Source organism: Pristiophorus japonicus, chromosome 13 (genome assembly GCF_044704955.1).
Source record: "Pristiophorus japonicus isolate sPriJap1 chromosome 13, sPriJap1.hap1, whole genome shotgun sequence".
Lineage (NCBI taxonomy): Eukaryota > Metazoa > Chordata > Chondrichthyes > Pristiophoridae > Pristiophorus > Pristiophorus japonicus.
The window spans coordinates 75,230,485-75,253,647 of NC_091989.1; the positions used below are offsets into that span (position 1 = coordinate 75,230,485).

At 48.8% G+C, this 23,163-nt stretch overlaps 1 protein-coding gene across 1 annotated transcript in view; it reads right to left on the reverse strand.

Moving 5' to 3' along the window:
* Positions 1 to 23,163, reverse strand: part of LOC139278121 (centrosomal protein of 83 kDa-like) — a 75,717-nt gene that overhangs the window by 50,544 nt on the left and 2,010 nt on the right. The window contains exon 2 of the mRNA XM_070896778.1: positions 2,586 to 2,858. Coding sequence (XP_070752879.1) covers positions 2,586 to 2,848 — 263 coding nt within the window. The 5' untranslated portion in view covers positions 2,849 to 2,858. The remainder of the gene's footprint in view (positions 1 to 2,585; positions 2,859 to 23,163) is intronic.

A 23,163-nucleotide genomic window follows, 5' to 3' on the forward strand; every position in this document is an offset into this window, starting at 1 on the left:
CGTCATTTTAAGCTTTTTCAGGTGGGTCCTCTACCAAGAGGAGACTGGCAATTTCACGCACAGCGTTACAATGAATGATCTGCATCGGTGCCGTTCAAAAAGATCAGACTGCACTGACGCCAAGCGAGCAATCAAAATCTTCAAATTAAATGTGTGTCAAGGGCAAAGTTCTGTTCTGAAAAGTAACACCAAAAACACAGAGGAGGGAAGTGTGCACAGCAGGACAGTTGCAACCATTATTTTACACCTTTTTAAAATGAGAACTGTTCTCCCCCTCCTAGTTATTACTGTGGGACTGTTTCAAAAACAATCAGCTGAAGCATCCAGGTGCTCACTGCCAGATTCCAGTAAGCAACAAACTACAAAGTTACTCCCCCTAATGTTCCACTGTACACAATTTGCATCAACTCTGGTATCTCTGGTAGTTACAATACACCGGGTGATGCTGGAAGCTTCACAAGCGTCAACTACAGCTGCTGTTAAGCTTGTTCATTGTTCGATTCTAGGACAAATAAACTACTTCACCGTGCGTTACTGTAGTATTTTTAAATATGAGCAACCTCTTATTAAAAAAAAGCCTAATTATATGCACTGCAAGATAAATCCGCAGTCATTACAGGGGCAGGGAGGTGTTGCTACAGTTGTACTTGAGGAAGGACATTCTTGCTATTGAGGGAGTGCAGCGAAGGTTCACCAGACTGATTCCCGGGATGGCGGGACTGACCTATCAAGAAAGATTGGATCAACTGGGCTTGTATTCACTGGAGTTCAGAAGAATGAGAGGGGACCTCATAGAAACATTTAAAATTCTGATGGGTTCAGACAGGTTAGATGCAGGAAGAATGTTCCCAATGTTGGGGAAGTCCAGAACCAGGGGTCACAGTCTAAGGATAAGGGGTAAGCCATTTAGGACCGAGATGAGGAGAAACTTCTTCACCCAGAGAGTGGTGAACCTGTGGAATTCTCTACCACAGAAAGTTGTTGAGGCCAATTCACTAAATATATTCAAAAAGGAGTTAGATGAAGTCCTTACTACTAGGGGGATCAAGGGGTATGGCGAGAAAGCAGGAATGGGGTACTGAAGTTGCATGTTCAGCCATGAACTCATTGAATGGTAGTGCAGACTAGAAGGGCCGAATGGCCTACTCCTGCACCTATTTTCTATGTTTCTATTAACGGTCTTGCTTAATGGAAACCTATAATATTCTGAAACATCTAGAATATGTATGCTAAAGCTAAAAAGAATGCTGAAAACACTCAGCAAGTTAGTCAGTATTTGCAAAGAGATCAGATGAGTTAACATTTCCGGTAGAATCATACAGCACAGGAGGCCTTCCAGCGCACCGTGCCCGGGCTGACTCTTGGAAAGAGTTATCCAATTAGTCCTACTCCCCTGCTCTTTTCCCATAGCCTTGCAAATTTTTCTTCTTCATGCACATAGCCTTTAGAAAGTTACAATTGAATCTGCTTCCTCCGCCCTTTCAAGCAGCACATTCCAGATCATAACAACTCGCTGCACAAAATCATTTCTCCTCATCTCCCCTCTGGTTCTATTGCAAATTCATCATCATAGTCAGTCCCTCGGAATCAAGGAAGACTTGCTTCCACTCTAAAAGTGAGTTCTCAGGTGACTGTACAGTCCAATATGGGACTTACAGTCTCTGTTACAGGTGGGACAGACAGTGATTGGAGGAAAGAGTGGGTAGGACTGGTTTGCCGCACGCTCCTTCCGCTGCCTGCGCTTGGTTTCTGCATGCTCTCGGCGACGAGACTCAAGGTGCTCAGTGCCCTCCCGGATGCTCTTCCTCCACTTAGGGTGGTCTTTGGCCAGGGACTCCCAGGTGTCGGTGGGGATGTTGCACTTTATCACGGAGGCTTTGAAGGTGTCCTTGAAACATTTCCTCTGCCCACCTGGGGCTCGCCTGCTGTGTAGTAGTTCTGAGTCAAGTGCTTGCTTTGGGAGTCTTGTGTCGCGCATGCGAACAATATGGCCCGCCCAACGGAGCTGGTCGAGTGTGGTCAGTGCTTCGATGCTGGGGATGTTGGCCTGATCGAGAACACTGACGTTTGTGCGTGTTATTTTAAATCTGTCTCCCTTGGTTACCGATCCACCTGCCACAAGAAAGTTTCTCCTTATTTACTCTATCAAAACCCTTCATAATTTTGAACACCTTAATTAAATCTCCCCTTAAGCTCTAAGCAGAACAATCCCAGCTTCTCCAGTCTCTCCACATCACTGAAGTCTTTATTCCCTGGTAAATCTCCTCTGCACCCTCAAGACCTAGACATCCTTGTCAGAACTGCACATCTGATCGCAGGTCCACATGTAAAATGTTAACTTTTCTGCTCTCGCCACAGCTGAGCAATGTAACCGTTAAGCTGCGCAGCCGGCAGCTCTCTGAACCTCCCACACAGCCTGCTTTTCAGTGTGAGAAACCCACACATGCGTAGTATTTTGAATGAGCCGTACAGCCCCTTAAAGGGTCCGTGCACCCAAAAAATAAGAGAACATTGCGGCTGAATACTCCCAGCATTTTTTTTTGTATCGGATTTCCAGTCCCTGTAATTTTGTGCTTTTAGCATACCTTGTGTGTTCAGCCTTCAGTGTCTGATAGTTGGTTTTGTGATGTTCGCACCTCATTCTCTCATCAATTAACATCTTTTGTAGCTCTGTATCAGTCTCACAAAGTCCGACTCCTGCATTTAGCGGAGCTGGCTGATTAGACAGAGCCTCCATTGCAGAACGCAGGTGAGCAGAAGTCTGTGCTAGATAAGAAGGATCCAACAAAGAATTCACTTCTAAAGAATGCTCTCCAAATGTATGGGATGTCTCTCTTCCTGAGGCCATCTGAAATCAACTGTCACAAAAAAAGGCATAAGTATCAGGACTGTCAGCACATCCCCTCCATCCATTAACCATCCTAGCATGTTACAAAACGCACACCTCATTCAGGTTGCAGGAGATAAAAACAATCATTGAGATACACAGCTAGTTTCAATGGCAGGTAAATGCACTATAAAGACCAGGGGAGTCCTCGGTTTGATCACTGGTCTGTGCTGATTTAGTTAATCTCAGCCTGGGGGGCGGGGTGGCTGCATTTCAGAGGGTACAATTGCTTCCCTACTGCACACTGGCAGAAATTAAGGTTAGGGTAGGAATGGGAAAAATCAGAGTTCCCTCTCTGATTCCTGAGCATCACCTGCTGAAAAGTGTGCATATATGATCAGGTGAGCACAAGGGGCTTAGCTGTGATGCTCTCTATGGTTGAGTAACCTACAGGCATGTAATTATTGCCATTTTGGTAACATACTGGATGGTTGCCAGCAACCACAGAATTGTATCCCAGGAAGTGTTGGTGCCTTCTGGCGAGGCAGGGAGAAAAACACCCAATCGTATTTTATTAAAATTAATTTTCCACTCAATCAACTGATTATAAGGGAGGTGCTTCTTTGGTTAAGGTTTTCCTCCATGACTGCCCCGTGAGCTCCTGGCATTGAACGCATGAGCAGGTAGCGCCCTCGTTTTGCCTCCCTCACTTGAAGGGCCGTGTATAAGCTGCCCCCCCCCCCCCCCCCCCCCGCAACGCACGCACCAATACAATGCAGCAACATATCGGAGTGCAGTAACTGTTCTTCACACCCCACCACCAGATCACCGCTGCGCCCCCCCCCTCCCCAGCATTCATGCTGCTGCTTAAGAAATTTATTGAGTGTGTTTATACGGTTTTGATGCGATTATTTTGTGCAGATGCACTGAGGGGGATTATTTGTCTTTGGCCTGGGCACTTGTTATACCCTAGTGTTTTCACCCTCCTTTCATTTGGTACTTAGAAACATAGAAATTCGGTGCAGGAGCAGGCCATTTGGCCCTTCGAGCCTGCACCACCATTCAATAAGATCATGGCTGATCATTCAACCTCTACCCTTTTCCTGCTTTCTCTCCATACCCCTTGATCCCTTTAGCCGTAAGGGCCATATCTAACTCCCTTTTGAATATATCTAACGAACTGGCCTCAACAACTTTCTGCGGTAGAGAAAGTTAACCACTCTGAGTGAAGAAGTTTCTCCTCATCTCGGTCCTAAATGGCCTACCTCTTATTCTTAGACTGTGACCCCTGGTTCTGGAAGTCCCCAGCAACGGGAATATTCTTCCTGCATCTAACCTGTCCAATCCCATCAGAATTTTATGTTTCTATGAGATCCTCTCTCATTCTTCTAAACTCCAGTGGATACCAGCCCAGTTGATCCAGTCTCTTCTCATATCTCAGTCCTGCCATCCCGGGAATCAATCTGGTGAACCTTCGCTGTACTCCCTCAATAGCAAGAACGTCCTTTCTCAGATTAGGAGACCAAAACTGAACACAATATTCCAGGTGTGGCCTCACCAAGGCTTTATACACCTGCAGTAAGACCTCCCTGCTCCTATACTCAAATCCTCTAGCTTTGAAGGCCAACATGCCATTTGCCTTCTTCACTGCCTGCTGTACCTGCATGCCAAGCTTCAATGACTGATGTACCATGACACCAGGTCTCGTTGCACCTCCACTTTTCCTAATCTGTCACCATTCAGATTATTGCGTTCCTAACACAGATGAGTCTGCACACAGGGAGGTTAAAGTAACAGTGACCTCAGTCTTTATTAAGACACTCCAGAGTGAGTAACAGGCCTTAGGAGCCGGCTTATATACAGTGCTCCCAAGGGATGCTGGGATCCCTTGGGACTTCAGCGGATGTGCTTCCTGGTGGCAGAACATGGGAGTGCATGCTTTACAGATACACAACACAGATAATATTCTGTCTTCCTGTTTTTGCCACCAAAGTGGATAACCTCACATTTATCGACAATATACTGCATCTGCCATGCATTTGCCCACTCACCTAACCTGTACAAGTCACCCTGCAGCCTCTTAGCATCCTCCTCACAGCTCACACCACCACACAGCTTAGTGTCATCTGCAAACTTGGAGATATTACATTCAATTCCTTCACCTAAATCATTGATGTATATTGTAAATAGCTGGGGTCCCGCACTGAACCCTGCGGCACCCCACTAGTCACTGCCTGCCATTCTGAAAAGGACCCGTTTATTTTGATTCTCTGCTTCCTGTCTGTCAACCAGTTCTCTATCCACATCATTACATTACCCCAATACTATGTGCTTTAATTTTGCACAATAATCTCTTGTGTGGGACCTTGTCAAAAGCCTTTTGAAAGTCCAAATACACCACATCCACCTAGAAGATTGTCAAGCAGGATTTCCCTTTCATAAATCCATGCTGACGAGCACCGATCCTGTCACTGCTTTCCAAATGTGCTGCTATTTCATCTTTAATAATTGATTCCAACATTTTCCCCACCACCGATGTCAGGCTAACCAGTCTATAGTTCCCTGTTTTCTCTCTCCCTCCTTTTTTAAAAAGTGATGTTACATTAGCTACCCTCCAGTCCATAGGAACTGATCCAGAGTCAATAGAATGTTGGAAAATGATCACCAATGCATCCACTACTTCCAGGGCCACTTCCTTAAGTACTCAGGGATGCAGCCTATCAGGCCCTGGGGATTTATCAGCCTTCAATCCCATCAATTTCCCCAACACAATTTCCTGACTAATAAGGATTTCTTTCAGTTCCTCCTTTTCGCTAGACCCTCAAACCCCTAGTATTTCCGGAAGGTTATTTGTGTCTTCCTTCGTGAAGACAGATCCAAAGTATTTGTTCAATTGGTCTGACATTTCTTTCCAGTCAGAATCAGGTGAATTTATCATTGGAAACAAGTCATCATTAATCTTTTTCTCTTCACATTTTGCAGTCAGTTTTTATGTTCCCTGCAAGCTTCCTCTCATACTCTATTTTCCCCTCCTAATTAAACTCTTTGTCCTCCTCTGCTGAATTCTAAATTTCTCCCAGTCCTCAGGTTTGCTGCTTTTTCTGGCCAATTTATATGCCTCTTCCTTGGATTTCACACTATCCCTAATTTCCCTTGTTAGCCACGGTTGAGCTACCTCCCCCATATTATTTTTACTCCAGACAGGGATATACAATTGCTGAAGTTCATCCATGTAATCTATAAATGTCTGCCATTGCCTACTTGCCCACCTAAACTCCCTGCCTCACTCTCAAATGCAAATTAGATAGATTTCTTTCAAAAAATAACACTTTGGAGTACAGTATATGAGCAGTTTGTGACATACGGCAAGTGTAGCATGCTTGGGAAAACAGATGACTTTGCACCCATGATTCCCAAAGCTCTCAGAGATGTCAGTCATAGCTCAGTGCGTAGCACTCTTGCCTCTGAGTCAGAAGGTTATGGGCACATAAATCCACACTCCAGTGCAGTGCTGAGGGAGTGCTGCACCGTCGGAGGTGCCGTCTTTCGGATGAGATGTTAATGAGGCCCCGTCTTCCCTCTTAGATGGACGTAAAATATCACACTGTACTATTCAAAGAGCAGGGGAGCTCTCCCCGGTGCCAATATTTATCCCTCAACCAACATCACTAAAACAGATTATTTGATCATTGTCACATTGCTGTTTATGGAACCTTACTGTGCGCAAATTGGCTGCTATGTTTCCTACATTACACAGACTTACATAAAATGTATAGCACAGAAACAGGCCATTCAGCCCCACTGGTCTATGCTGGTGTTTGCAATCTACATGAGCCTCCTCCCACCCTACTTCAGTGAGTACACTTCAAAAGTACATCATTGGTTAGAGTGCTTTGGGATACCCCGAGGTCGGGTAAGGTGCTATATAAATACAAGTTCTTTCTTTCCCCCACTGAGGCTTTCCTCACCTCATGTCTGGGTCTGTTGTAGACTCCTTGATAGAGATTGGTTGCTGCGATTGGTCAACAACTCCATTATTGTATCGTGGGACTACCTGGGTGGTAGGAGGGGAACAAGATGGACCTTGGTCTTTGCTCATCTAGCAATTCCTATGGCGCTAAAATCCATACCGTGAGCTTGTAGGGCTGGATACACAACCAAGGGCAGCAACAGGCATGAAAAGCCAACATATCCATGAATCTGTAAACCAAGCTACGGAGAAATCCACAGGCAGAATTTCTGCTTGCCTGCACTATTTTTCCATAGGAACATAGCCCACTGACCCAAGTCCAGAGAATGTAGGTACAGGGTGGCATGGCCAATGTTTAGGGATACAATCCCCCCTCCCCTAAGTGTGCAGGTAGACTGTTGCTGCTGGAGTTTGGCCAACTAAAACTGTGTAGGCTACCAACACAGAGCAACCTTGAGCTCCTCACTGATTGTCTAGCCATTTTACCTTACCAGTTAGGGCTGTGTCTTTCAGAGTTTCCTAGAGCTAAATGGGAAGAATCCCAGCCCCATGTAACATTGGTGAGCCTGGCTGCTGGTCAATCATTAGCACTGGAATACCACGGAGCTGTCTAGGTTAAGTATCGGCTTACCAAGTTTGCCACGGAGGGTTACATAAGAACATAAGAATTAGGAACAGGAGCAGGCCATCTAGCCCCTCGAGCCTGCTCCGCCGTTCAACAAGATCATGGCTGATCTGGCCGTGGACTCAGCTCCATTTACCCGCCCTCTCCCCATAACCCTTAATTCCTTTATTGGTTAAAAATCTATCTATCTGTGACTTGAATACATACAATCAGCTAGCCTCAACTGCTTCCTTGGGCAGAGAATTCCACAGATTCACAACCCTCTGGGAGAAGAAATTCCTTCTCAACTCAGTTTTAAAATGGCTCCCCCGTATTTTGAGGTTGTGCCCCTAGTTCTAATCTCCCCGACCAGCGGAAACAACCTCTCTGCCTCTATCTTGTCTATCCTTTTCATTATTTCAAATGTTTCTATAAGATCACCCCTCATCCTTCTGAACTCCAACAAGTAAAGACCCAGTCTACTCAATCTATCATCATAAGGTAACCCCCTCATCTCCGGAATCAGCCTAGTGAATCGTCTCTGTAACCCCTCCAAAGCTATTATATCCTTCCTTAAGTAAGGTGACCAAAACTGCACGTAGCACTCCAGGTGCGGCCTCACCAATACCCGATACAGTTGCAGCAGGACCTCCCTGCTTTTGTACTCCATCCCTCTCGCAATGAAGGCCAACATTCCATTCGCCTTCCTGATTACCTGCTGCACCTGCAAACTAACTTTTTTTTGGGATTCATGCACAAGGGATGGCCCAGAGCCGGGGTCGCCGCGACCAAGCCCGACTGGCCCTGGAAAAATGGTCCGAGCCGGAGCTGATCAAGGGGTCCGTCCGCGCCGCCGTTAAAACCTTGGCCGCGGGCGGGCCCTTGACAAAGGAGCAGCACCTTGAGCTGCGCGAGCTCGAGGGACTCCTCGCTGGGCTGCGGAGGGAGCGGAGTTCAACAAAAGACTCCGCTCCCTCCCCCACAATAGGTTAAGGTAGAGGTTGCACTATGCTTTTGCCATGAAGATAACCATAGCCAGCCTCAACATCAACGGCGGCAGAGGGGCACGCCGTAGATTTGACAATTTTTCGCTCCTGCGGGAGGGGAAATATGCGGTGTGCTTCCTGCAAGAAACCCACACCGTTCCGGGAGACGAAGCCACGTGGCTCCTGGAATGGCAAGGAGAGGTCCGCATGAGCCACCTCACCGCCATTTCTAGTGGGGTGGCCATCTTGCTGGGCCCGCATTTTCAGCCGGAGATCTTGGGGGTCGAGGAGCCCGTGCCAGGCCGCTTGCTGCACGTAACGGTTCGCCTGGGGGACGTGCCGCTCCATCTCGTGAACGTGTACGCCCCTCATCCCGGCCCGCAGCAAACGCGCTTCTTTGAAGAGGTGTCCGCTCTTCTTGGCTCCGTCGACGTCGGCGACTGCATTGTCCTCGGGGGGGATTTTAACTGCACCCTCGAGGCGAGGGACCGCTCCGGTGCCCCGCAGTGCATGACGGCGATGGAGAAGTTGAGGGACCTGGTCGGGTCCTTCGACTTGGTGGACGTCTGGCGAAATCTCCACCCCGACTCCAGCGCCTTTACTTGGGTGAGGCCTGGAGTTGGATGGTCTAGAGTCGACCGCCTTTACGTGTCTCGGGCGTACGTTTCCTGCGTCCCGGCGGCCTCCATGCGGCCGGTGCCGTGCTCGGACCACCACCTGGTGTGGGCGGAGCTCGCTTCGCTCCGCGCGAGGACGGGGTCCGCGTACTGGCACTTTAACAACCGGCTGCTGGAGGACGTGCGGTTCCAGGACTCGTTCCGTCGATTCTGGTCCGACTGGAGAAGGAAGCAGGGGGGCTTCCCCTCCTTGAGGCTATGGTGGGACGTGGGCAAGGCTCACGTCCGCGTCTTCTGTCAAGAGTACGCGAGGGGGTCGACCAAGAGGCGGGCGGCCAGAGTCGGGCGCCTAGAAAAAGAGGTGCTCGACCTGGAAGCCCGTCTCGGTCAAGTCGTCCGGGACCCGGCCCTGCGGACGGTGTACGAAGCGAAGAAGGCCGCGCTGAAGGACCTGCAGCTCGTCGGGTCCCGAGGCGCGTTCGTGAGGTCGCGGATCCGGTTCCTGCGGGATCTGGACCGCGGCTCCCCCTTCTTCTACTCGCTGGAAAAAAGGCAGAGTGTCCGTAAGCAGCTCTTGACGCTGCTGGCCGACGACGGCTCTCTCGTCTCGGATCCGGAGGGCGTCAACAACAGGGTCCGTGAATATTACGGGGCTCTGTTCTCTCCGGATCCGTCCAGCGAGGAAGCGCGTAGAGTTTTGTGGGAGGACCTGCCGAGGGTCGGCCCGGAGGGCGCCGAAAATCTGGAAGCTCCGCTAAGCCTGGCGGAGCTGACCGGTGCCCTCGCCCGGCTCTCGAGGGGAAAATCCCCGGGGCTGGACGGGCTGACCGTGGAGTTCCACAGGGCGTTCTGGGACGTCCTGGGGGGCGACTACGCGCGGGTCCTGGGGGAAAGTCTGGCGACCGGGGAGATGCCCCTCTCTTGGCGCAGGGCAGTCATCGTCCTGCTGCCTAAGAAGGGCGATCTCCGCCTCCTTAAGAACTGGCGCCCGGTCTCCCTCCTCAGCACGGACTACAAAATCTTCGCCAGGGCGATGTCTGCTCGCCTTGGTGCCGTGCTGGACCACATGATCCACCCCGACCAGTCATACACGGTCCCGGGCCGGACAATCCACGACAACATCCATCTGGTCCGGGACCTCATCCATTGCTCCCAGGAGGCTGGTCTGTCGGTCGCCTTCCTATCCCTCGACCAAGAGAAGGCGTTCGACAGGGTGGATCACGACTATCTGCTCGGAACTCTGCGCGCTTTCGGGTTCGGGACGCATTTCGTCGCCCGGATCCGACTTTTGTACGCCGCCGCGGAGTGTCTGATTAAGGTTAACGGGTCCTTGACGGCGCCCCTTCGCTTTAGGAGAGGGGTGCGCCAGGGATGCCCCATGTCCGGCCAGTTATACGCCGTTTGCGTGGAGCCTTTCCTGCGCCTCTTGCGGACGAGGTTGACGGGACTGGCTCTGCAAGGGCCGGGCGTGGAGGTCGTCCTCTCGGCTTACGCCGATGACGTGCTCCTCGCGATAGAGGATCCCGCTGACCTGCGGAGGATGCGTGAGTGCCAGGAGATTTACTCGGCCGCGTCCTCCGCCAGGATCAACTGGGAGAAATGTTCCGGACTCCTGGTGGGTCAGTGGCGGGTGGACTCCCTGCCGGAGGAGCTCAGGCCTTTTGCCTGGAGCACGACCCATCTCCTCTATCTGGGAGTCTACCTTAGCCCCGACGAGGGAGCCTGGCCGGCGAACTGGCAGGAGCTGGAGGCCAAGGTCGCCGCTCGCCTAGGGCGCTGGACAGGACTGCTCCGAGTGCTGTCCTACAGGGGTCGAGCGCTAGTCATAAACCAGCTGGTGGCCGCAATGCTGTGGTACCGGCTGGTCACTTTGACCCCTCCCCCTGCGCTTGTCGCCAAGATACAGAAGAAGCTGGTGGACTTCTTCTGGAACAACAGGAAGCACTGGGTCTCTGCCGCGGTCTTGAGTCTCCCGCTTGAGGAGGGCGGTCAGTCGTTGGTGTGCGTCAGCGCCCAGCTCGCGACTTTCCGTCTTCAGACCCTGCAGAGATACCTTTACGTCGAGCCCCCTCCTAGGTGGTGCGCTCTGGCGAGGTATTTCTTCCGCCAGCAGCTCGACCTCAATTATGACACGCAGCTCCTGTTTGTGAACTTGGGGGGTGCCAGGACCGCCCTCCGGGAGCTGCCTGTCTTTTACAGGGAACTCATCAGGGTCTGGAACAAAGTCTCCACCAAGCGCAGCTCTCCGCCGGCTGGAGTGGCGGCCGTCCTGCAGGAGCCGCTGCTCGGGAATCCGTACCTCCACGGCCGAGGCTTCATGTGGCGGTCGGAAGAGAGGGCTGTGGCTGGTGAGGTGACCAGGGTCAGGGACCTGCTCGATGGCGGAGGAGCGGGCTGGATGGCGCCAGACACGCTGGCGCGGCGCCTAAACTCTGCCAACGTCCGCCACGCGGCCGATGCCATCGAGTCGCTAAAAACAGCTCTGGGCCCTGACTCCGTTAGGTGCATCGAGGAGGCTCAAGCACGTGGGGAGATCCCGTCCGAACTGACCCCCGTCCGGACGGAATTCCTCATCGGCGCCAAACCCCGGAACCTCCCTCGGGGGCCGGCGCCTCACAACTTGAGCCGCCTCGGGGAAATCCCCTCCGTGCCTTTCAGTTCCGCGCGGAGGGGTTTCCTGTACGGGCTGCTCCTGCACACCCTCAACTTTGCCATCCTCGCCGGCCGTCCGGACACGCCATGGCGTACCATCTTGCCGTCCGGAGGAGGCGGGGGTCCCCGATGGAGGGCACTCTACGCAGGGGTCCTCCCACTATTCATCGGGGACTTGGCCTGGAGGGTGGTGCACGGAGCAGTGCCGTGCAACAAATTTTTAAGCCGGTTCACGGACTCCCAGGCCGCCTGCAATTTCTGCGGTCTGGAGGAGTCCGTGTTCCATGTTTTTATGGAGTGCACGAGGTTGCAGCCCCTGTTCCATTATTTGAAGGGGCTGCTCCTGAAATTCTGGCTGCACTTCAGTCCCACTCTCCTGATCTTTGGGCACCCTGTGCGGAGGGGAGCGGGTAGGTCCGAAGGCCTCCTCGTAGGACTGCTCCTGGGCACGGCCAAGGGTGCCATCAGCCGGTCCAGGCAGCGGGCGGTCGAGGGGGTCGTTCAACCTGACTGCCTGCCTCTCTTCCGCTCTTACATCCGGTCCAGGGTGTCCTTGGAGATGGAGCACGCGGTGTCCACCGGTACGCTCGCGGCCTTCCGCGAGAGGTGGGCACCGGAGGGACTGGAGTGCATCATCACGCCCGGCAACCAAATTTTAATTTGATTTTACGTTTTAAAGTTTAATTTGTTTTAATTGCCGGTGCTTTTAGTGTCCCCCTCTCCTTTTATAGGGGGCACTGGAAAAAAGTAACAATTTGATTTTAGTGCCCAAAAAAAAAAACCACAAAAAAAAAAAAAAAAAAGGGCCTTGTAAATGTCTTGTGTGTGTCATCCAGGTCGGGTGGCACGGATACATGTTTTATGTTTTCACAGGTAAACTCAAAAGAGTTTCATGCACAAGGGACTCTAAAAGAGTTTCATGCACAAGGGCCCCCAGATCCCTCTGCACCGCAGCATGTTGTAATTTCTCCCCATTCAAATAATATTCCCTTTTACTGTTTTTTTTCCCCAAGGTGGATGACCTCACACTTTCCGACACTGTATTCCATCTGCCAAACCTTAGCCCATTCGCTTAACCTATCTAAATCTCTTTGCAGCCTCTCTGTGTCCTCTACACAACCCACTTTCCCACTAATCTTTGTGTCATCTGCAAATTTTGTTACACTACACTTTGTCCCCTCTTCCAGGTCATCTATGTATATTGTAAACAGTTGTGGTCCCAGCACCGATCCCTGTGGCACACCACTAACCACCGATTTCCAACACGAAAAGGACCCATTTATCCCGACTCTCTGCTTTCTGTTAGCCAGCCAATTCTCTATCCATGCTAATACATTTCCACTGACTCCGCGTACCTTTATCTTCTGCAGTAACCTTTTGTGTGGCACCTTACCGAATGCCTTTTGAAAATCTAAATACACCACATCCATCGGTACACCTCTATCCACCATGCTCGGTATCTCCTCAAAGAATTCCAGTAAATTAGTTAAACATGAATCCATGTTGCATCTGCTTGATTGCACTATTCCTATCTAGATGCCCGCTATTTCTTCCTTAATGATAGTTTCAAGCATTTTCCCCACTACAGATGTTAAACTAACCGGCCTATAGTTACCTGCCTTCTGTCTGCCCCCTTTTTTAAACAGAGGCGTTACATTAGCTGCTTTCCAATCCGCTGGTACCTCCCAAGAGTCCAGAGAATTTTGGTAGATTATAACGAATGCATCTGCTATAACTTCCACCATCTCTTTTAATACCCTGGGATGCATTTCATCAGGACCAGGGGACTTGTCTACCTTGAGTCCCATTAGCCTGTCCAGCACTACCCCCCTAGTGATAGTGATTGTCTCAAGGTCCTCCCTTCCCACATTCTTGTGACCAGCAATTTTTGGCATGGTTTTTGTGTCTTCCACTGTGAAGACCGAAGCAAAATAATTGTTTAAGGTCTCAGCCATTTCCACATTTCCCATTATTAAATCCCCCTTCTCATCTTCTAAGGGACCAACATTTACTTTAGTCACCCTTTTCCGTTTTATATATCTGTAAAAGCTTTTACTATCCGTTTTTATGTTTTGCGCAAGTTTACCTTCGTAATCTATCGTTCCTTTCTTTATTGCTTTCTTAGTCATTCTTTGCTGTCGTTTAAAATTTTCCCAATCTTCTATTTTCCCACTAACCTTGGCCACCTTATACGCATTGGTTTTTAATTTGATACTCTCCTTTATTTCCTTGGTTATCCCTTCTCTTACCGCCCTTCTTTTTCACTGGAATATATTTTTGTTGCGCACTATGAAAGAGCTCCTTAAAAGTCCTCCACTGTTCCTCAATTGTGCCACTGTTTAGTCTGTGTTTCCAGTCTACTTTAGCCAACTCTGCCCTCATCCCACTGTAGTCCCCTTTGTTTAAGCATAGTATGCTCATTTGAGACACTACTTCCTCACCCTCAATCTGTATTACAAATTCAACCATACTGTGATCACTCATTCCGAGAGGATCTTTTACTAGATCGTTTATTATTCCTGTCTCATTACACAGGACCAGATCTAAAATAGCTTGCTCCCTTGTAGGTTCTGTAACATACTGTTCTAAGAAATAATCCCGTATGCATTCTATGAATTCCTCCTCCAGGCTACCCCGTGCGATTTGATTTGACCAATCGATATGTAGGTTAAAATCCCCCATGATTACTGCCGTTCCTTTTTCACATGCCTCCATTATTCCCTTGATTATTGCTCACCCCACCGTGAAGTTATTATTTGGGGACCGATAAACTACGCCCACCAGTGACTTTTTCTCTTTACTATCTCTAATCTCCACCCACAATGATTCAACATTTTGTTCATTTCGTCTCTCACAACTGCCCTGATATCATCCTTTATTAACAGAGCTACCCCACCTCCTTTCCCTTCTTGTCTATCTTTCCGAATCGTCAGATACCCCTGTATGTTTAATTCCCAGTCTTGGCCAACCTGCAACTACGTTTCTGTAATGGCCACCAAATCATACCCATTTGTAATGATTTGTGCCATCAACTCATTTACTTTATTTCGAATGCTGCGTGCGTTTAGATAGTGTGTTTTAATACTAGTTTTTAAACCATGATTTTTAGTTTTGACCCCTCCTGCAGCCTCTTTAAATTCAGTGGCCCTTTTTGTTTTTTGCCTTGGGTTTCTCTGCCCTCCACTTTTACTCATCTCCTTTCTGTCTTTTGCTTTTGTCTCCTTTTTGTTTCCCTCTGTCTCCCTGCATTGGTTCCCATCCCCCTGCCATATTAGTTTAACTCCTCCCCAATAGCACTTGCAAACACTTCCCCTAGGACATTAGTTCCGGTCCTGCCTCGGTGCAGACCGTCCGGTTTGTACTGGTCCCATCTCCCCCAGAACCGGTTCCAATGCCCCAGGAATTTGAATCCCTCCCTGCTGCACCACTGCTCAAGCCACGTATTCATCTGAGCTATCCTGCGATTCCTACTCTGACTAGCATGTGGCACTGGTAGCAATCCTGAGATTACTACTTTTGAGGTCCTACCTTTTAATTTAGCTCCTAGCTCCTTAAATTCGTCTCATAGGACCTCATCCCTTTTTTTACCTTTGTCGTTGGTACCAATGTGCACCACGACAACCCTCCCTTTTCAGAATGTCCTGCACCCGCTCCGAGACATCCTTGACCCTTGCACCAGTTGAGGCAACATACCATCCTGGAGACTCGGTTGCGGCCGCAGAAACGCCTATCTATTCCCCCTACAATCGAATCCCCTATCACTATCACTCTCCCACTCTTTTTCCTGCCCTCCTGTGTAGCAGAGCCAGCCACGGTGCCATGAACTTGGCTGCTGCTGCCCTCCCCTGATGAGTCATCCCCCTCAACAGTACTCAAAACGGTGTATCTGTTTTGCAGGGGGATGACCGCAGGGGACCCCTGCACTACCTTCCTTGCACTGCTCTTCCTGCTGGTCTTCCATTCCCTAGCTGGCTGTGGACCCTTCACCTGCGCTAAGACCAACTCACTAAACGTGCTATTCACGTCATTCTCAGCATCGTGGATGCTCCAGAGTGAATCCACCCTCAGCTGCAATTCCGCAACGCGGTCTGTCAGGAGCTGGAGATGGATACACTTCCCGCACACGTAGTCGTCAGGGACACCGGAAGCGTCCCTGAGTTCCCACATGGTACAGGAGGAGCATAACTCGTGACCGAGCTCTCCTGCCATGACTTAACCCTTAGATACACTTAAATTGGCAACAATGCTAAAGTTTACTCACTGATATAGAAGAGAAAAAAGAAAAACTACTCACCAATCACCAGCCAATTACTTACCCCCTTGGCTGTGACATCACCGTTCTGTTTCTTTCTACTTCTTTTTTGCCTTCTCCCTGTAGCTGCACCGGCTCGCCTCTCGCCGACCCCGGAACTCACGCCTCTCCACGCATCTCCTCGACGCTGCTCTCGACTCAGCGACGCACCTCCTCACGCTGCTCCCGACTGCCGCCGCGTTGGGCCTTTATAGGCCTCTCGCTGACCCCGGAACTCACGCCTCTCCACGCACCTCCTCGACGCTGCTCCCGACTCAGCGACGCACCTCCTCACGGGTTGACTTGGTTCTGAATTCCCATTCCAGACACATCATCTTGACCCCAAAACGACTACACCGAAAGATCTGAGAGTGTATTTTCATCATCCTTCTCACCATAACATGGAAGCACCAGACCCCAGTAAATGGTGGTTCTACCAGTTAGAGAGGTGAAGCTTCAGCAGCGCTGTGTGCCTTGTCGCAACTAGATATCGAAGCACATATTCTCATATCTGGCCTCAAGGTAACCCCTTCCAGCAGCTGTTGTCCTGTGTCTCAAAGTCTCTTCTTCAGCTATATGACAGACACTGGCATGGTGAAAGGATGTACACAGGGCAGCTTGCAACAAACATGCCAGTCACTTGGTTCCCCAGACATCCAAGTCCCATACTGTTACACAATGTCCACCACACTCCCAGGAACGATCAGTCTCAGGACTGAGCCTTTTTTTTGTGAAAGTCACATTTTCAAATTGATTTTAAGTTGAAGTTCAACAACAATTGAAGACAATGTTGGGATGAGAAACCTTCTGGCACACAAGTATATGAACTACAGCACCAGTATCAGGGTTTCCATTTCCTCAAACCGTCAGCAACATACCATCATCTAGCTCCTAATTTGGTGAAACATCCTCACTGCAGCAAGCTGGTTAGCAACAAAACACTATTAAAAAGTGTAATCCCGGATAGCTTAGTGACTAGATCTAATGCCACGGTCTGCGCTGTACAGACCAAGACCACACTCCTTCTGTCATAAGGTCAGAAGTGGGGATGTTCGTTGATGATTGCACAATGTTCAGTTCCATTCGCAACTCCTCAGATAATGAAGCAGTCCATGCCCACATGCAGCAAGACCCGCACAACATTCACGCTTGGGCTAAGTGGCAAATAACATTCGCGCCAGTGCCAGGCAATCTCCAACAAGAGAGTCTAACCACCGCCCCTTGGCATTCAACGGCATTACCATCACCAAATCCCCCACCATCAACATCCTGGGGGTCACCATTGACCAGAAACTTAACTGGACCAGCCACATAAATACTGTGGCAACAAGAGCATGTCAGAGGCTGGGTATTCTGCAGCAAGTGTCTCATCTCCTGACTCTCCAAAGCCTTTCCACCATCTACAAGACACAAATCAGGAATGTGATGGAATACTCTCCACTTGCCTGGATGAGTGCAGCTCTAACAACACTCAAGAAGCTCGACACCATCCAGGACAAAGCAGCCCATTTGATTGGCACCCCATCCAACACCTTAAATGTGACAGACTGCATCCCAGAGTACTTGAGGCAGTGGCCCTAGAAATAGTAGATGCATTGGTGGTCATTTTCCAACATTTCATGGACTCTGGTTCAGTTCCTATGGATTGAAGGGTAACTAATGTAAGAATAAAAAAGGGAAGGTGGCTCAACCGTGGCTAACAAGGGAAATTAGGGAAACTGTTAAATCCAAGGAAGAGGCATATAAATTGGCCAGAAAAAGCAGCAAACCTGAGGACTGGGAGAAATTTAGATTTAAGCAGTTTAATTAGAGTATGAGAGTAAGCTTGCAGGGAACATAAAAACTGACTGCAAAAGCTTCTGCAGATATATGAAGAGAAAAAGATTTAGTGAAGACAACTGTAGGTCCCTTGCAGTCAGAATCAGGTGAATTCATAATGGGGAACAAGGAAATGGCAGACCAATTGAACAAATACTTGGTTCTGTCTTCACTAAGGAAGACACAAATATCCTCCCAAAAATACTAGGGGACGAGGGTCTAGAGAGAAGGGGGAACCGAGGGAAATCCTTATTAGTCAGGAAATGGTGTTAGGGAAATTGAAGGGACTGAAAGCCGATAAATCTCCAGGGCCTGACAGTCTGCATCCCAGAGTACTTAAAGAAGTGGCCCTAGAAATAGTCATTTTCCAGCATTCCATGGACTCTGGTTCAGTTCCTATGGACTGGAGGGTAGCTAATGTAACCCCACTTTTTAATAAAGGAGGGAAAGAGAAAACAGGGAATTATAGACCAGTTAGCCTGACATCGGTGGTGGGGAAAATGCTGGAATCAATTATTAAATAGCAGCGCATTTAGAAAGCAGTGACAGGATCGGTCCAAGTCAGCAAGGATTTATGAAAGGGAAATCATGCTTGACAATTCTTCTGGAATTTTTTGAGGATGTAACTAGTAGAGTGGACAAGGGAGAATCAGTGGATGTGGTGTATTTGGACTTTCAAAATGGTTTTGACAAGGTCCCACACAGGAGATTAGTGTGCAAAATTAAGGAACCTGGGATTGGGAGTAATGTATTGACGTGGACAGAGAACTGGTTGGCAGACAGGAAGTAAAGAGTGGGAATAAACGGGTCCTTTTCAGAATGGCAGGCAGTGACTAGTGGGGTGCCGCAGGGCTCAGTGTTGGGACTCCAGCTATTTACAATATACATCAATGATTTAGACGAAGGAATTGAATGTAATATCTCCAAGTTTGCAGATGACACTAAGCTGGGTGGCAGTGCGAGCTGCGAGGAGGATGCTAGGAGGCTGCAGGTTGACTTGCGACAGGTTAGGTGAATGGGCAAATGCATGGCAGATGCAGTATAATGTGGCAAAAACACGAAGGCAGATTATCTGAATGGTGACAGATTAGTAAAAGGGGAGGTGCAACGAGACCTGGGTGTCATGGTACATCAGTCATTGAAGGTAGGCATGCAGGTACAGCAGGCGGTAAAGAAAGCAAATGGCATGCTGGCCTTCATAGCGAGGGGATTTGAATATAGGAGCAGGGAGGTCTTACTGCAGTTGTACAGGGCCTTGGTGAGACTATACCTTGAGTACTGTGTGCAGTTTTGGTCTCCTAATCTGAGGAATGACATTCTTGCTATTGAGGGGGTGCAGCAAAGGTTCACCAGACTGATTCCCGGGATGGTCAAATCAAATCGCACGGGGTAGCCTGGAGGAGGAATTCATAGAATGCATACGGGATTGTTTCTTAGAACAGTATGTAACAGAATCTACAAGGGAGCAAGCCATCTTAGATCTGGTCCTGTGTAATGAGACAGAAAAAATAAACGATCTCCTAGTAAAAGATCCTCTTGGAATGAGTGATCACAATATGGTTGCATTTGTAATACAGATTGAGGATGAGGAATTTGTGTCAGAAACGAGCGTACTATGCTTAAACAAAGGGGACTACAGTGGGATGAGGGCAGAGTTGGCTAAAGTAGACTGGAAACTCAGACTAAACGGTGGCACAATTGAGGAACAGTGGAGGACTTTTAAGGAGCTCTTTCATAGTGCGCAACAAAAATATATTCCAGTGAAAAAGAAGGGTGGCAAGAGAAGGGATAACCAGCCGTTGATAACCAAGGAAATAAAGGAAAGTATCAAATCAAAGACCAATGCGTATAAGGTGGCCAAGGTTAGTGGGAAACTAGAGGATTGGGAAAATTTTAAGCAACAGCAAACAATGACTAAAAAAACAATAAAGAAAGGGAAGATAGATTACGAAGGTAAATTTGCGCAAAACATAAAAATGGATAGTAAAAGCTTTTACAGATATATAAAACGGAAAAGGGTGACTAAAGTAAATGTTGGTCCCTTAGAAGATGAAAAGGGGGATTTAATAATGGGAAATGTGGAAATGGCTGAGACCTTAAACAATTATTTTGCTTCGGTCTTCACAGTGGAAGACACAAAAACCATGCCAAAATTTGCAGGCCACAGGAATGTAGGAAGGGAGGACCTTGAGACAATCACTATCACTAGGGGGTTAGTGCTGGACAGACTAATGGGACTGAAGGTAGACAAGTCCCCTGGTCCTGATGTAATGCATCCCAGGGTATTAAAAGAGATGGCGGAAGTTATAGCAGATGCATTCATTATAATCTACAAAAAATTCTCTGGACTCTGGGGAGGTATCAGCGGATTGGAAAGCAGCTAATGTAACGCCTCTGTTTAAAAAAGGGGGCAGGCAAAAGGCAGGTAACTATAGGCCGGTTAGTTTAACATCTGTAGTGGGGAAAATGCTTGAAACTATCATTAAGGAAGAAATAGCGGGACATCTAGATAGGAATAGTGCAATCAAGCAGACGCAACATGGATTCATGAAGGGGAAATCATGTTTAACTAACTTACTGGAATTCTTTGAGGATAAAACGAGCATGGTGGATAGAGGTATACCGATGGATGTGGTATATTTAGATTTCCAAAAGGCATTCGATAAGGTGCCACACAAAAGGTTACTGCAGAAGATAGAGGTACGTGGCGTCGGAGGAAATGTATTAGCATAGAAACATAGAAAATAGGTGCAGGAGTAGGCCATGCGGCCCTTCGAGACTGCACCACCATTCAATAAGATCATGGTTGATCATTCACCTCAGTACCCCTTTCCTGCTTTCTCTCCATACCCCTTGATCCCTTTAGCAGTAAGGGCCATATCAAACTCCCTCTTGAATATATCCAATGAACTGGCAATCAACAACTCTCTGCGGTAGAGAATTCCACAGGTTAACAACTCTCTGAGTAAAGAAGTTTCTCCTCATCTCAGTCCTAAATAGCTTACCCCTTATCCTTAGACTGTGAACCCTGGTTCTGGACTTCCCCAACATCGGGAACATTCTTCCTGCATCTAACCTGTCCAGTCCAGTCCCGTAAGAATTTTATATGCTTCCATGAGATCCCCTCTCATCCTTCTAAACTCCAATGAATATAAGCCTAGTCGATCCAGTCTCTCCTCATAGGTCAGTCCTGCCATCCCGGGAATCAGTCTGGTGAACCTTCGCTGCACTCCCTCAATAGCAAGAACGTCCTTCCTCAGATTAGGAGACGAAAACTGAACACAATATTCCAGGTGAGGTCTCACCAAGGCCCTGTACAACTGCAGTAACACCTCCCTGCTCCTAAACTCAAATCCCCACACTATTAAGGCCAACATGCCATTTGCCTTCTTCACCGCCTGCTGTACCTGCATGCCAAACTTCAATGCCATTATAACATGCCTCATCAAGAGACCAAAATCATCGGCCAGCATCCCCCTCACCACCCCCCACAAACAACCACCACCCCTTCATTCCCAACCTCCACATGCACCTCACCATTTTGGGCCATTTCTCTCCCGACAGCGGGATCCCATTTGAACCTCAACACAAGGGGAGGGACTGACCCCGGGGGGCCTCATCCCCCCCAGCCGGGCGGACATTTAAAGCCCGGCAGTGCTCCCCAGGCCTCCCGCTCGGCCCTATTCCCGCTCTGCCCGGAAACAAGACCGAGCGGGAGGCCTGGGGAGCGAGAGGGTGGGGGAAGAGATGTGAGGCGCAAGGCCTACACACCCCCTTCGACCTAATGGTAACAGCTTCCACCCCCACCCCCCCCCTCCGGCCACCAGTCTCACCCTGCCCCCCGGGGCCTTCCCCTCACACACACCGAACGACAGCGGCCGCTGCTTACCGGACGGATAGAGAATTGGCTGGCAAACAGAAAGCAGAGTCGGGATAAATGGGTCCTTTTCCGGTTGGAAATCAGTGGTTAGTGGTGTGCCACAGGGATCAGTGCTGGGACCACAACTGTTTACAATATACATAGATGACCTAGAAGAGGGGACAGAGTGTAGTGCAACAAAATTTGCAGATGACACTAAGATTAGTGGGAAAGCGGGTTGTGTAGAGGACTCAGAGAGGCTGCAAGGAGATTTAGATAGGTTAAGTGAATGGGCTAAGGTTTGGCAGATGGAATACAATGTCGGAAAGTGTGAGGTCATCCACCTTGGGAAAAAAAAACAGTAAAAGGGAATATTATTTGAATGGGGAGAAATTACAACATGCTGTGGTGCAGAGGGACCTGGGGGTCCTTGTGCATGAAACTCTTTTAGGAGGTTAGTTTGCAGGTGCAGCAGGTAATCAGGAAGGCGAATGGAATGTTGGCCTTCATTGCGAGAGGGATGGAGTACAAAAGCAGGGAGGTCTTGCTGCAACTGTATAAGGTATTGGTGAGGCCGCACCTGGAATACTGCGTGCAGTTTTGGTCACCTTACTTAAGGAAGGGTATACTAGCTTTGGAAGGGGTACAGAGACGATTCACTTGGCTGATTCCAGAAATGAGGGGGTTACCTTATGATGATAGATTGAGTAGACTGGGTCTTTACTCGTTGGAGTTCAGAAGGATGAGGGGTGATCTTATAGAAACATTTAAAATCATGAAAGGAATAGACAAGATAGAGGCAGCGAGGTTGTTTCCACTGGTCAGGGAGACTAGAACTAGGGGGCACAGCCTCAAAATACAGAGGAGCCAATTTAAAACCGAGTTGAGAAAGAATTTCTTCTCCCAGAGGGTTGTGAATCTGTGGAATTCTCTGCCCAAGGAAGCAGTTGAGGCTAGCTCATTGAATGTTTTCAAGTCAAAGATAGATAAAACCAATAAGGGAATTAAGGGTTACAGGGAGAGGGCGGGTAAGTGGAGCTGAGTCCACGACCAGATCAGCCATGATCTTATTGAATGGCGGAGCAGGCTCGAGGGGCTAGATGGCCTACTCCTGTTCCTAATTCTTATGTTCTTATGGCAGGGCTGACATATGAAGAGAGACTGGATCGTCTAGGCTTATATTCACTGGAATTTAGAAGAATGAGAGGGGATCTCATAGAAACATATAAAATTGTGACGGAATTGGACAGGTTAGATGCAGGAAGAGTGTTCCCGATGTTGGGAAAGTCCAGAACCAGGGGTCACAGTCTAAGGATAAGGGGTAAGCCATTTAGGACCGAGATGAGGAGAAACTTCTTCACTCAGAGAATTGTGAACCTGTGGAACTCTCTACCACAAAAAGTTGTTGAGGCCAGTTCGTTAGATATATTCAAAAGGGAGTTAGATGTGGCCCTTATGGCTAAAGGGATCAAGGTGTATGGAGAGAAAGCAGCAATGGGGTACTAAAGTTGCATGATCATATTGAATGGCGGTGCAGGC